The sequence below is a fragment of the Rutidosis leptorrhynchoides genome, chromosome 9 (genome assembly GCF_046630445.1).
Source record: "Rutidosis leptorrhynchoides isolate AG116_Rl617_1_P2 chromosome 9, CSIRO_AGI_Rlap_v1, whole genome shotgun sequence".
NCBI lineage: Eukaryota > Viridiplantae > Streptophyta > Magnoliopsida > Asterales > Asteraceae > Rutidosis > Rutidosis leptorrhynchoides.
Genome location: NC_092341.1, coordinates 49,031,717 through 49,048,156, shown reverse-complemented (window position 1 = coordinate 49,048,156; position 16,440 = coordinate 49,031,717). Strand labels below are relative to the sequence as shown.

General features: G+C 30.9%; 1 protein-coding gene across 1 annotated transcript; it reads right to left on the bottom strand.

Moving 5' to 3' along the window:
- Positions 1 to 13,552: 13,552 nt before the first annotated feature.
- LOC139866955 (carbonic anhydrase 2-like) lies at positions 13,553 to 16,221 on the bottom strand. Its single transcript, XM_071855258.1, has 8 exons — positions 16,115 to 16,221; positions 15,860 to 16,003; positions 15,552 to 15,600; positions 15,255 to 15,371; positions 15,079 to 15,132; positions 14,466 to 14,548; positions 14,222 to 14,327; positions 13,553 to 13,913 (listed from the first exon to the last, which is right to left on the bottom strand). Exons 1-8 carry the CDS (start codon positions 16,180 to 16,182, stop codon positions 13,749 to 13,751), a joined length of 786 nt encoding a protein of 261 aa, XP_071711359.1. The 5' UTR covers positions 16,183 to 16,221; the 3' UTR covers positions 13,553 to 13,748.
- Positions 16,222 to 16,440: the final 219 nt, after the last annotated feature.

Sequence of the window (16,440 nt, the reverse complement as noted above, 5' to 3'; positions counted from 1 at the left end):
AAATAACAAGAGGTGATGGTTTGGTTCACGAAGAAAAACAGAAAAAGAAAAAGAAAAAAAAAATAAAAAATAATAGTAGTTGCCTGCACATTCGAACAGGAATAGTATTCTCCAATTTTGGTTTCGTTCGTCTACAGTAGCAATCTATGGGTTTCTCGTCAGTAACTCACGATGGTTAGTTGTGGTGTTTTGAGGTTTCATAACGAAAAGGAACAAGAGAAAAAATATATAACGAAGGTGATTCTTTGGCCGTGCAAGAGAGAGAGAGGAGAGATGGAAGGTTTAAGGTGGCAAGGGTGGTGTTTTGGTAGCCGTTCTCGCACATACCGTGGGCTGAACAACAGTAGTAACAATTCGAAAATGTTGTAGGTGTGGTTGTTCCAACTTAGGTGATGATGGGGTAGTGTGTGGTGATTGTAAAGGTGGTGGTTTTTGTGGTTCATGGTGGTGACTCAAACATGATGTCCGGTGGCGGTTTTTGTAGGGATGTTACGGTGGTAGAAGATGGGTTGGGTGATGATGGCAGGGGTTTGTTCTTCGGACAAAAAATATAGAAGAAGAAGAGTTATCCATGTTATGTGTATGTATTAATTTCTTTCTAATATATATTTATGTATATTATATATATAATAATCTAAAAATCTTAAAGAGTGGACATGAATTTTGGAAAAGCAAAACAGTTAGACAGTGACAATAATAATTCATTCATAGCAGCCGTGTAATTGGAGTTATCTTATCGACAGTTTATCACGGATGGCCATATCGTGTCCATTGCTAAACAGTTAATGTATAAAAGTGTTCCTAAAAATTCCAAACTTTTAGATTAAATATATTTAATTATTTCACTCATTAACTGTTTGAAACCTGATCAAAAAGGTTCAATAATTATTTATTTTCTGTTCCAATTTATATGTACGGAGTGCTAATATTTAATCTTAAGGTAAAAATATTTTTGACAAATCTAATATCTTCGTAATCAATTTACAGTCCAACTTTTATTTCAATCCTTCATGGACATGTACAATATCTATTTTAAAACTAACAAAACATTAACCGAGTGTTACTGACGTTTACTAATTAAGCTCGAAATCAATCATTTTCCATTTGCTCTTTCTCTAAATATAATCAGTTTTAAATAACAAGTTTTATCACATAAATATATATTATATATTTTTAAACAAATAGATTTAATATTATTTTATATATTTCCAAGTAGTATTTATATACACACACATATATATGTATCTATTTACAAATAGTTGTTCGTGAATCGTCGAGAACAGTCGAAAGTCAATTGAATATATGAAACAGTTCAAAATTTTTGAGATCCAATCTAACAGACATTTCTTATCGTGTCGAAAATATTACATCGTATCGAGAGTTTGGTTTAAAATTAGTCGAAATTTTCCGGGTCACTACAGTACCTACTCGTTAAAGAAATTTCGTCCCGAAATTTGAGTGAGGTCGTCATGGCTAACAATAAAATTATTTTCATGACAAATATTAGTTGATAATTAAAGTTTTATCATTATTGAATAATATAGATAAAAAAATTCGATTATTCGAAGAGTACGAATGAAGCTATCACAAAATAGTGAAATGAAAGGATAAAGATATGTCTTAGCTTTTGATGTTGTCTTGGTTGAATTTCGGAATTTAAGGGATTTTAAGAAAATTTTCGAAATCTAAAAGATTTGATTCTTCGGCGAATAAGGGAATTAAGATCTCTATAATTAAATACAGTGATCTGCCTCGATTACTCTGTCTGATATTTCCATTATAAATTTACCTTTTCTGTTCCATTAGTTTCCACCACTTCTATACCTTCTTTCTCAGTTCATATATCCAAAAGATTATAATAATGCTTAATCCGGTTCTAATCCTTGTTCTTATTCTGACTATCGCAATGATCGTTCTTCTTTTCCAACTCCCACCGGAAGGAATTTTTTTTCTTCTACTTAGCCCTTGGGGTTATAGTATTTTTAATTCTCCCGTGTCTTTATGTTGCGATAAACATTGACATACACGGTTTGTAATTTACGGGTTGTTATCGGGCTTTATATCCTCGTTTATATTTCGGAGCTCCATGCTTTTCTTTTCTCTTCCCGACTTTAAATCAAGCGAATAATGATTCAGAATTCATAAATATGAATTTTGAAATGAACATAGTTAATGTTCTAAGAAAGAAATGGTAATAGCACGATCTTGATTCGTCAAATTACCAGAATATCCGGAAAAAATAGAACTATCAAGAAAATATGTTCTTGATATGTTTATATAACAGAAAAAATGTAAGAGTCGTGTAACATGGCACATGATGACGTTATAATCTATGAATTATCATGCCCCATTTAGAAACTCAGCATGACTTACTGTAATATAATCACGTTGATCAAGTGTCATTATATTATACTAACTCATGCATCAGTTCCCAACATTACTTCAATAACATTCATATTTTAAGCTTGAAAGTTTACAGAATATAGAAACTAACAGTTTTTATATGATGTAACACTGATAGCACGAAGAGATTAATGATTTCAGATAAGAATAGCTATGAAAATATCTTAAGAATATGGAGGATATTTATAATGAACGATACGATGATATCTTGGAATTTTTGAATCAAGTTGTGATGAGGAAATTCATTCATAATTCAAACTCGAATTTTAAAGAAATTTAGAAACTAAAGTAGTTTCCTTTATAATGTAATATAGATAGCAGGAAGAAATAAATAATTTTGGACAAGAATCTTTATGAAAATATCCTCAGAAATATCGAAGATATTTATGATGATATTTTGGAATTTCTAAGTTTGAAGGTTAATGAAGAAAATTTGTCCGCAAGAATTTAGAGTCAGGAGTAAGGTATTTACCAAAGATTTCATCAGAAACAGAATCATCAGGATTCTTAATGTACAAGTTTAGTCCTTATGTTTTGTTCAGAGACTCCTTCGTAGTTTGTTCAATCAGTTTTCCAGTTCCAACTTTTCTGAATTTTTCCAACATACTATTCTTTATCATCAAACTTCCGATGATTAAGTTCATTTACGGTTGTCTACAGTTTATGCTGCTTCATTCAGCTTTTTCAACATTCAGAGTATTGATTTGTAGACTGGGTGTTTTTCAAAATTTCAGAGTGGAAGATCATAATTCTAAGAGATAAGGATTTTATGTATACTCATAACTGTTGATGTAGACATGCTGCGAGATTTCAAAATATTGATTTGCTAATTCAAAATAAGGTATAGTAATTCTCGTTATAAAATGTAAATGAGTGAATGATAGGGTTTCACTGAATATAGTGATTTTTCGGAAAGTCAATGATCAGCGGAGTTGTTGGTAAATTTACTGCTGATGTGGTGAGATATAAACGGTTTCCCGGTATCGATGATGAAAGACAACTTATATATTAGGGTTATAATAAGCTAATCCGAGTGAAAAGTCGGATTTGACTTGTTGGAGCTGTGACAAAATTGGCTAATTTGGAAAGGGTTTGCAAAGTTATTTTCGATAATAACAATGCTAAAGGATCTGACACAGATTCGTGTAGTTGGATCATCCTCTCGATTGAGGTGTTTCCAAGAGTAGTGAAAGGTTTGAACGCAGATTGTAATCGTCAAGATACAAACGAGGTTTAAGATGAAATCAAGTGGCAAACTTGAAGAATTGTTTAGTTTTATATGTTATAATCAATATTTTAATTCATTTTAATTGTCCAATGTTATTAGTCCACAGTCGATAGTCCACAGTTGACAGTCCAAAAATTCATATATAGTTTAATATATAATATTCGAATTAATTAATACGTGTCGTGACCCGTATACGTCTCAGACTCGATCACAACTCAAAGTATATATATTATTGTAGAATCAACCTCAACCCTGTATAGAGAACTCGATCATTACTGCATATAGAGTGTCTATGGTGATTCCAAATAATATATATAGATGCGTCGATATGATATGTCAAAACCTTGTATACGTGTCCCGATATTTAAAGTGCGTAAAATAAATAACAGAAAATAAATGACGATAAATAAAGTGCGTAAAGTAAATAACAATAATTAAATGACGATAAATAAAATTGCGAGAATGTAAATTGCGATAAATAAATTGCGATAAATAAATTGCGATAAATAAAATGTAATCAGTTAGCTAGGAACAATTAGCTAGGAACAGTTAGCGTGGATTCTTAACAAAATTTCTCATAGTTAATTTGTCTGTTTCTAACAAATTTTATTTTGTTCAATGTTTTCTTCATTATGCCACTTGTCGAATTCTGATAGGTCAAAATTCAAATATGAAATTGAATGAAAATGGTTATTCTGTGGTGAACGGATACATATATCGGTGGATGTAAGTAGGATAGTAAATGACTGTTGAATCAGATTCGAAGAATGTGCAGTGTAACTTATTAATGTGAAATCTAAATATTCCTCGGGTATTACCTACCCGTTAAAATATTTTCACCATTAACAGTTTGTGCAAAGAATTTTTAGTTACAATCTTTATGAAAATATACTTACATATATATTTTCTTCAGATGTAATCATGGATTCAATGAGTCAATATGATATTAAACTCATTTGATTTATCGTTAGAACAAGAATATGTAATCTCTAAAACATTAGATATTACATAATCGCCATGTCGAACGAAGATAAATGATGTAGAACGATTCACAGATTGATGATTATGCTCGAGGTACATAATGAGATGTTGAGGCATGTGTTGTTGATGGTATGGGTGCTATTGCTGGTGGTCATGTTGATGTCGGTGATGTTGCTGAAGCTGGTAAGTTTACACCATATTTTCCAAAACTATTACTCGAACACGAAGTTCGCTGACTTCTTGTATTACTCCGGGATGATTTTCGGTCAGAACGAGTGGATTAATAAGGTTTAGAATTGTGGATAGAATATAATTGTGACGAGATACTCTGGAAATGAGAGAGAAAATGGTGTCTCGAACAGGTTCGCCGGTAAGTGCTTCAGGTTCATCGTCAAGAGGGTAATTTGGTTGGTGGAAAGGATCGCCTTCTTCGCGTCTCCATTGATTAAGTCGACTACAAACCCATCTCCAATTCATCCAGAATAGATGATGGCTAATTGGATGATTCATTCCGATTACACTGCTTTCGGAGCTCGAGTGAAAATCCATATCGGAATAGCTGTCAGAATAACTATCGGAATAGCTATCGAAATCTGAGGGACTCGAACTGGTTGAGGGATTCATCTCGTACGATCAGATGAAGTATTTTCGATAAGAAATAGATTATAGGATGTAAATTAGTACCCTGCAATACATAATTTACATATGCATATATAATACTAAAATCCCATAAGTTACGGAGGAATCTACGGAAGCTGTCAGGTAAAGGTAACAATAACAGATACGCTAAGATATGAATTTATCTATACACTGACTATGCAATCAATGCAGTAAGATGTGTCTATACTAAGAGTGATAAGCAGGTAATTTTCGACACGAAATGATAAGCAAAACTTTTGACATGCATACACGGTCGAAGTCCAGACTCATTAATGCATCCTAACAATTACTAGTGAGACACACTAATGCAAGACCTGGTTCGCTAAGACCACCGCTCTGATACCACATGTCATACCCCTTCCTAATCCATCTGGACGAAGTCACCAACATCTGATTCCATTGCGATGATCGACTCCAAATAATGTCTTTATAATGAGCAAATGCACAGCGGAAGATTTCTTTCTTACTTGAGAATAAACATGCTTAAAAGTGTCAACCAAAAGGTTGGTGAGTTCATAAGTTTATCATAAAATAATAAAATTCATTATTTTGATAGACCACAAGATTTAAATGCTGCATGGTACAAATGGGCCCGAATCCTATACCCACCTGTAATGTACATGCTATATCTTTTAAATACAGTACATCTTTCTCGTGTACGAAACCATTTTTCATAAATCATAGTAACCGTACACATATCTTGTGCACAAAATAACATACACATAACCTGTGTATAAAATCATTCTCTCGATACATAACATTCATATCAATTGGTGGCAATTATCATGTCCACATAATTCAATGGTGGCAATTATCATGTCCACATAATTCAATGGTGGCAATTATCATGTCCACATAATTCAATGGTGGCAATTATCATGTCCACATAATTCAACAATAATCCACAGAACTTCTGTCTGCATAATAATTCATTCGAGGAAAGTTTTGCTTGTGTCTATCCCGTCAAACATTTATAAAAGCATTTCATGTATTCACAGTTCAAAATATATTTCAAAAGCATTTAATAAAACAATTGTAAAAACAGCGCATGTATTCTCAGTCCCAAAAATGTAAAGAGTAAAAGGGAGCAAATGAACTCACAATATTGTATTTTGTAGTAAAAATACATATGACGACATTGAACAAGTGTAAGGTTGGCCTCGGATTCACGAACCTATATCAGGTATATATATTAATACATATAATCGTAACCAAATAAATTTATATATTATATCTTAAATTATATATCTTATATATTTAATTTGTATATATTTAAAATAGTTAATATTTATATAGTTAATATTATATTAAAAATTAATAATTTGTAATATGTAAATATTTATATAAATAATCTTAATATATATATTTATATGTAGTATTATAGTAGTTGTAATAAATATACTCTTATATAGAAAATATTTATTTGTTAATAATGATAGTTTTTGATGATAATTAAAATAATAATTTTAGTAAAGATGTTAATTTTAATGATAATACAAGTTTTAATAAAAATTATAAATTTTAAAATAATGATACTTTTAGTAATGATAATAATAATAGTACTGATAATAATAATAACTATAATAATAGTAATTTTTACTACTAATGATAATGATATAGTTGCAACAATAATGATAATGGTAAAAGTAATAATAATGATAATAAATAATAACAATTATGATAATAATAATAATAACTATTAAACTACCTTTAATAGGAAAAGGCTTAAAAATAATGCTCCAAGATGGACTCGAACCCGAGACTTCTTCTTAATCACCAAACACTCATCTAGACCTTTGAACCACACATTGATTTCTTGATTAATCATGCACTATTATTTATTTATCATGGGTGCGTGATGGATCTCGGCTCATCAGACAATAGCCCGTTCAAGCAGCCCACTAATTTGATTCCAAGCCCAACTACTCAGCCCAACTTCTAACTTAAAAGATCCACCATTTAAACCCATCTAATTAAACCCGATTAGCATAGCCCAAGTGATAATTATTTAAGCCCAAGATAGTTGGCCCAAATTATTAAGTTAAAAAAAAATTCGCAGGAAGCTGGAATTGAACCCCTGACCTTTCGTTACACACAACCACTCTTTACCATCGAACTGTTTTTTTTTTAATAAATTACAGACCCAGTTTATTTAACCCGTTTTATATTTACATCTTTTTCTTGAACAACAACCCAGAACTATTCCTCTTCCTCATCTTCATTAACACTATCATCCTCATCATGCTTTATCGTTACCATCACTATACAGTTCATTATTTTTATCGACTCCGTTATCATCTCATCTTCCCCTCATCTTCTTCGTTAATATAAAACAGAAATAGAAACGGTATTTTAATGGGTTCCGATGGTTGGTTGTTAGTTTCATCGAACGAAACAGAAAAATAGACATTGCAGCAGCCAAACGTGGCTTGTGGTCGTTTCTGGCTAAAACAGTCATCGTAACAGCAGTGGTAACGAGCAGTAAAACAACAGGTGATCTTGCCTTAGTTGTGTGTCGATTGAAAGAAAAATATAAACAGAATCAGTTAGTTGTAGTGAAAAGTGTTGGTGGTTATTTGGTAATCATACTGGAACATTAGCAGTAAACAAATAACAAGAGGTGATGGTTTGGTTCACGAAGAAAAACAGAAAAAGAAAAAGAAAAAAAAATAAAAAATAATATTAGTTGCCTGCACATTCGAACAGGAATAGTATTCTCCAATTTTGGTTTCGTTCGTCTACAGTAGCAATCTATGGGTTTCTCGTCAGTAACTCACGATGGTTAGTTGTGGTGTTTTGAGGTTTCATAACGAAAAGGAACAAGAGAAAAAATATATAACGAAGGTGATTCTTTGGCCGTGCAAGAGAGAGAGAGGAGAGATGGAAGGTTTAAGGTGGCAAGGGTGGTGTTTTGGTAGCCGTTCTCGCACATACCGTGGGCTGAACAACAGTAGTAACAATTCGAAAATGTTGTAGGTGTGGTTGTTCCAACTTAGGTGATGATGGGGTAGTGTGTGGTGATTGTAAAGGTGGTGGTTTTTGTGGTTCATGGTGGTGACTCAAACATGATGTCCGGTGGCGGTTTTTGTAGGGATGTTACGGTGGTAGAAGATGGGTTGGGTGATGATGGCAGGGGTTTGTTCTTCGGACAAAAAATATAGAAGAAGAAGAGTTATCCATGTTATGTGTATGTATTAATTTCTTTCTAATATATATTTATGTATATTATATATATAATAATCTAAAAATCTTAAAGAGTGGACATGAATTTTGGAAAAGCAAAACAGTTAGACAGTGACAATAATAATTCATTCATAGCAGCCGTGTAATTGGAGTTATCTTATCGACAGTTTATCACGGATGGCCATATCGTGTCCATTGCTAAACAGTTAATGTATAAAAGTGTTCCTAAAAATTCCAAACTTTTAGATTAAATATATTTAATTATTTCACTCATTAACTGTTTGAAACCTGATCAAAAAGGTTCAATAATTATTTATTTTCTGTTCCAATTTATATGTACGGAGTGCTAATATTTAATCTTAAGGTAAAAATATTTTTGACAAATCTAATATCTTCGTAATCAATTTACAGTCCAACTTTTATTTCAATCCTTCATGGACATGTACAATATCTATTTTAAAACTAACAAAACATTAACCGAGTGTTACTGACGTTTACTAATTAAGCTCGAAATCAATCATTTTCCATTTGCTCTTTCTCTAAATATAATCAGTTTTAAATAACAAGTTTTATCACATAAATATATATTATATATTTTTAAACAAATAGATTTAATATTATTTTATATATTTCCAAGTAGTATTTATATACACACACATATATATGTATCTATTTACAAATAGTTGTTCGTGAATCGTCGAGAACAGTCGAAAGTCAATTGAATATATGAAACAGTTCAAAATTTTTGAGATCCAATCTAACAGACATTTCTTATCGTGTCGAAAATATTACATCGTATCGAGAGTTTGGTTTAAAATTAGTCGAAATTTTCCGGGTCACTACAGAACAGACACCCTAATTGACGCGGATCCTAAAGATAGATCTATTGGGCCTAACAAACCCCATCCAAAGTACCGGATGCTTTAGTACTTCAAAATTTATATCATATCCGAAGGGTGTCCCGGAATGATGGGGATATTCTTATATATGCATCTTGTTAATGTCGGTTACCAGGTGTTCACCATATGAATAATTTTTATCTCTATGTATGGGATGTGTATTGAAATATGAAATCTTGTGGTCTATTGTTACGATTTGATATATATAGGTTAAACCTATAACTCACCAACATTTTTGTTGACGTTTAAAGCATGTTTATTCTCAGGTGAATATTAAGAGCTTCCGCTGTTGCATACTAAAATAAGGACAAGATTTTGAGTCCATGTTTGTATGATATTGTGTAAAAACTGCATTCAAGAAACATATGTCGATGTAATATATTTCTATTGTAAACTATTATGTAATGGTCGTGTGTAAACAGTATATTTTAGATTATCATTATTTGATAATCTATGTAATGTTTTTAAAACCTTTATTGATAAAATAAAGGTTATGGTTGTTTTAAAAATGAATGCAGTCTTTGAAAAAACGACTCATATAGAGGTCAAAACCTCGCAACGAAATCAATTAATATGGAACGTTTATAATCAATATGAACGGGACATTTCAATAAACACTAGTTTGATCTCACGAGCAATACCCCCGAACCATACCCATCACCTCCTTAGCTATAACCCATAATTTCCTTAGTTCTATCCCGCTCGAAAAAAACCCGTTTTGAAATAATACGCTCATGACCTCATCGTAGTATTTTATGTATAATACTAATAATAACGGTAACGATATCTGATAATACTAATAATAATAATAATAATAATAATAAGATTAATATTATTAATCTTAATAATAATAATAATAATAATAATAATAATAATAATAATAATAATAATAATAATAATAATAATAATAATAATAACAATAATAATAATAACAATAATAATAATAATAATAATAATAATAATAATAATAATAATAATAATAATACAGAGAGAATGAGATAAGAATATGTGTGTGTGCCTGCAACCAGAAATCGACGAGCTTTATAGACTTGTCCTGAAAATCAACCCTATGCGATCGCATGGGTTTCATGCCCATTTGCCATGCGAACGCATGGCCAGCTGGTACGCACCCAATATGTTTTGTTTTCTTGTTTGTCGACATATTTTTCACTTTAGCAAATAGTGTTTACTGTAGCAAATAGTGTTTACGGTAGCAAATAGTGTTTTACTGTAGCAAATAGTATTTAATGTAGCAAAGTCGTTTTTACTGTAGCAAACAGTGTTTTACTGTAGCAAAGTCGTTTTTACTGTAGCAAATAGTGAATTTCGAAAACAATGTAGCTTTTCGGGTACTGTAGCAATTCAAAAATACTGTAGTAAATTAGTGCTTTACTTGTTCATCATAAACGTTTTAGTTAACTTATCTAAATATCAATCGAATCAATAAACGAATGTTACTATCGTTTACTAAATAACTTGAAATTATATATATGTATATATCTTTATTTAATATACATAAATCAGTTTTTAAATACACATTGCAAGTTATTTATGAATAATTAATATTCCAACTTATTGTATATATATATATATATATATATATATATATATATATATAGATGTTCGTGAATAATCGGTCAATAGTCAAAGGTTAACTGAATATATAACATTAGTTCAAAAAGTTTGAGAATCAATATTACAGACTTTGCTTATCGTGTCAGAAACATATAAAGATTAAGTTTAAATTTGGTCGGAAATTTTCGGGTTGTCACATTTGACTATTAGCTAAACTCTGATGTTGTTTATTTTGTACTGTTTTATGTAATACAGTTGTTGTATAAAGTTGGTTCGTAGTCGTTTTAGAATGTTGTAATGAATGATAATTAAGTTGATTTCGCAACCATGATTTGTAAACATTAACTAAGGCTGATTTGGTAATTAGTATTTACTTCCGTTGTGTTTAAAAAAAATCAGGGTGTTACAACCGCCGTCAGGTAAGAACACCGATCTGGTGAGTATAGTTTCGATGATTGAATCGTTCCTGTTTTCTGATGAGTTCATAAAGTTCTTGTTTTTCGATGCTGGTCTAATCAAAGGGCTAAATCAAAGGTTTATGTGGTGGTGGTTGTACATATTCATATATGTGTGGTTGTACATATTCATATATGTACACAAGGCTAGCAAAAGGATAAGAAGTATCAGAGATCAACAAGTGAAAAGTGGTAAGTTTAAATTACCATATCTACCTCGGTTGTTTGTTGTGATGATTAAACTTGCAAAAAGGTGAAATAAACTCCCATTTAGGTGTTTTGAAAATGGCAGGTTAATGCCTAAATGTTGATATTATAAATGGAGATTTTTAATAAGTGTGGATTTGAAAGGATTTGAAAATATTATAGTTGTTTTTTATAGGGATAAATAAGGATAAAGGCAACGAGAGAGAAAATATAAAATTACAATTTTGCCCTCACATGCTTTGTACATGACTAAGTGGAATTTTTCAATGACCGACAATAAAAAGGACTATCACAGTTACAATGGCAAATCACGAGGACCATCTTCAACGAAAAAAATATAAGGAGTAAACCAATAATCTTGTACAAATCAGGAGGACTATCTCATTAGTTTAGTCGTACTTTTTTCTCAATTGTACACTTTGTATCAATTATACTAGTATCATTTTATCAGTTCTCAATTGTTTTTCATGAATCAAGACATGGATTAGTGCCTATACCAAGCTATAAAGTTACATATCTTAACATCCATATTGCATATATTTGACTCTGGTATATATTAAACGCTTTAAATAGAATATGAAATATAAAACCATCTGAGTAAAATTGATTACAAACACATTAACCTTGGATTGTTATTGGTTTTCTACGTAACCGCCTTTCCCGTTTTCCCTATCCTTATTCATCAAGGGATTGGAATTTAGATATCTTCTATTTTGAGACCAAATTACAAGTGCTTGTCCTGTTTATTATTATTAATATGTGTTTAATAATGCATTAATAACCGAGTTACTTATATGGTATCTACTATTTGAGTTTAGTTATGTCTAGACATAACTTGCTGGTCTAGGCTTGGTTATGTGCCTATTGTTGGATACCGATTGAGTGAATTGTTGAACTCTGGCGTCTGATATCGTGTAAACACGGGTGATTTTATGTGGGGATAAGGGGGCGCCCGCGATTTGCAATTTTAGTGTAAAAATTTTGAATTTTTCGACTTTGCCCCGGTGGATTTTTTTGCCCCAATATCTACATATTTTGTCCCAAAACCTTCTAATTTTGCCCAAAATTCTCCATACTAAGCCTCAAAACTTTTAAATTTGCCCACAAACCTTCATATTTTGCCCCTAAACCTCCATAATTTGCTAAAAAAAACCTTCATTTTTTGTCTCAGAACCTTCATATTTTGCCCAAAAATATTGCTACGGTTTTAATTTTTTTCCTTTTTTTGCCCCTGGTGAAAAAAAATTCATGAATCCGCCACTACTTGTAAAAGGTCATGCTTTACTCACGGTATCATCTTTATCTATTTGATATTTTAATTACAGTAAGTCAAGATACAATTTGATTGATCAAGGAGTTAAAATTGTTTTCACATGTAAACATGCCCAAGATTCGGATCGAATATAATATTACGGAGTAAATAAATAACGTAAACTTCAACCCTTCTTAACATTGCGGCTACAAACAGAGAGCCATTTTTCCTTTTCCCCTCGCCCCACTAAGTGAGGCCCATAACACTAGTTACAACTCAATAATTGAAATTAACGCTTGAATTTGATAAAGGTTAATATATAGACAATAGTAGTTAGTTTCACGTGAAGATAGGGAGAACTCTGAACACTTGCATAAAAATATAAAGTAGAATCAAAGCTGTAACAAATAAACAATTAGAAAAGAAATGAAAATATATATATATATATATATATATATATATATATATATATATATATATATATATATATATATATATATATATATATATATATACACACACACGAAGATATCGCCATGACTTAACCACCTTCGCGATCATATGCCACCCACACACACGTTAATTCATGACGATGTTGACAGTACTATCGAAAGTTAGAGAAACTAAATAATAGTGTAAAGGATTATCTGCAAATATATTTGTCGATTGTTAAAATTGAAGGTTATATTACTTTTAGTTTTAATTGCCAGACTTTATATAAGCAACATATTTAATAACATTAAAAGAAGATGAGACTTTATTCATGTGCACCTTCTGCTTATTTTTGGCATACAGACAAACTTATTATAACAATTGAAAACAAACACAAGCTTCCTCAAATGCAAATCATGCTTATTCTTAACATATGAAGTACAAATATGAAATCCCTTGGAACCCCATTATGCTTATATGTCGATTGTTGGTTTGATATCATAATCAACTTCCATAATTTGAAAATTTCCGTTTACGAAATCATAGTGCCCGCCCATTAGTTTGAGTTTCTTATCAGCTATTCCGGTTCGAACATAGGGGTATGATAGTAAATTCACCAAAGAATTCATCACCGACTCCTGTATTTACAAAATTCAAAGTAGACAATTTAATACAAGTCATCATGTGTTATTTAGTACTCCCTACGTCTCAATTCAATAGTCTTTTTTTTTTGTGGAATATCCAAAATTAATAGTCCACTTTTATAAATAGATAACAATAATGAGATAAAAAATACTGTGTGATAATTTATTAAATTGTGTACCTTTTATCTGCGGACTATCAAATTGGGACGGACGAAGTATTAAAGAAACTTAGCAAACAAAAATTTTCTCTGTTCAAGTTACCAATTTCTTTTAGTCATAAATATAAAGATTAGATCGTTTACCTTCTCAATAAGTGTAAGTAGTTCTTCATCTGATGCGTAAGGATTCTGTGCAATAATCTTTGCTTTCGCAGGTTGGCCGATGCTAACCCAATCATCTATAAAGTCACTTTTATATGATAATAAAAAAAAGACAATTTTACAATTAGTAAACGTTTCTTTAATATAAGTTATAATACTCCAACGTTACTTAGTGTTTCTTTGTGGTGTAAACGGAGTATAATACAATTATGCAAAAGTGACTTACAAGGAAGTTTCGACGTTGGGTAGAGACAATAATCGTTTAATTCCACCACATCGACTATGTCCAATGACAAAGATAACTTCAACCTATATGATAAAGTGACGTAATTTTTTTGAAAGGCAATATATTTACATCGACAGATATATACAATTTTCACATATATGTCCATCCTTTGGACTTAAACTCACAAATTCAGAGTCGGAGTATTAACTCGATACATGTAATTACTTTATGAAAAAATTGACTTAACGTGTGCAAAATTAGCTAACTTTTACATATCAAATTTGACAAAAGTTTTATATTTGGTTTTAGTTCGCTTGCTCTATTCAAAATGGATACATTTGTTTACTTCTTTTTTCAAGATAATACTTTATACTTTGTTATAATTTGTAAAATAAAAATTAATTTTTATGTTGTCTAATTATTGAGAAAGCTCATCTAGCTATTTTCAAATTAAAGGTAATACTTTATACTTTATACTTTATACATGTATCAAGTTTTGTTATGTTTTGTCGAGTTTTACCGAGCTCCTGAGTATATTGATCATCCTATACCTAATTAAGCTTTTAGAAATTTATAACATAATTAAACAACTATAGTGAAGTTGTCAAATGACCTTGAGAGCTACGATTGCGTATTCAATTATTGCTCCAACTCCAGCTTGTTTTAGCTGCAAAACAAACATTAGTGTGTTACTAAATCTAGTTAACATTAACATTTGAAAATAATAAAAGAAAATAAACTTTGTGCTTTATTAAAATAATGTTAAGGTTTAAGGGCTGTTTCTTTCACCTGGTCAAATGCTGGGACCATATTTGCAATATTACGAGCCATGAAAGCTTCCCCGGGTCGTAGGTTTAGGATATTCGTAGGCGAAACTCGTGAATCCGAGCAAGCAAAAATTAGAAACTGCACCAATTTAATATTATTGCCTTTTAATATTAAATTTGTTGCATGACTTATAATCGATTAGTTGATAAGTTACTACGTATTAAAATATTAAAGTAAGTTACTACGTATTAAAGTAATTAACCTAACTTGTCATATGCTAGTTTTAATTAAAAATGTGATAATGACTTAATTAATTACCTTGGGCTCCTGTTTCTCAGCAAGTTTACTATAGTAATCTGGATACTCACTGCGAATTAGCGTTAATAGAAATAAATTAAAACAAGTAGAAATTAACTCGTGCAACATGAGTGTTTTGATCAAAATTATCTGAATCGCTAAATATAAAACGTAGTTTTGAAAAACATTTATTTAAATAGTAGTATATCTTTATTTCCAGAACGTCAATTTGCAAATGTAAAATATATATATTTTTAAACGCAATCTCTCATACATCATTTTAAACTGAAAAATAACCATTCTTTGACAATTAATTCTAAGTAGCTTACTCGAATTCGTCAATCTCGAAGTACTTAAACCCGTATTTGATCTTTTCTATGGGGTCGAATGTTGATGATTGTTGAGTTGCTTGCAACGTTGTAATATTTTCATGACCGACATGATTTTTGTCTTGGTCTAGTTCGTCACCGATACTAAAATTTAGAAACATCCACTTAATTAATTAAATCATAAACTATAAAGAACAACCCTTCGAACAACAAAACTCAATCAAAATACCATATCGAAATAACTAAAAACAGCACCTTGAAACTTGTTTTGACGCAGCCGCATCTCCCTTAAAGTATTGTGACATGTTGAAATGTTGTTTCATCCTGCTACCTTTTGTATGGAATGTAAATCTAAACACATATGTAATACCACATGAGAAGTATATATACTCGTAAATGCATTAGCTTATTAAACAAGATCAGAGGCGATTCTACATGCATTGGTGTGGGGTCAAAGGATCCCACTACTTTGGAAATTTTTTATACGATGTATTCTTCAAATTGTATAGGACACCACTAAATTTAAGTATAGGACCCCATATATTTTTAAAATTTAAGGTTTTTTAGAGGTAAATAACCAC

Bases quoted from the DNA above. Each gene is read 5' to 3' on its own strand.
- LOC139866955 (XM_071855258.1), bottom strand. From the start codon at position 16,182: ATGAAACAACATTTCAACATGTCACAATACTTTAAGGGAGATGCGGCT. The intron at 15,372-15,551 runs GTAATTAATTAA...AAATTGGTGCAG, and splicing joins CTGAGAAACAGGAGCCCAAG to TTTCTAATTTTTGCTTGCTC. The intron at 14,549-15,078 runs GTCATTTGACAA...TTTATCATATAG, and splicing joins ACGCAATCGTAGCTCTCAAG to GTTGAAGTTATCTTTGTCAT.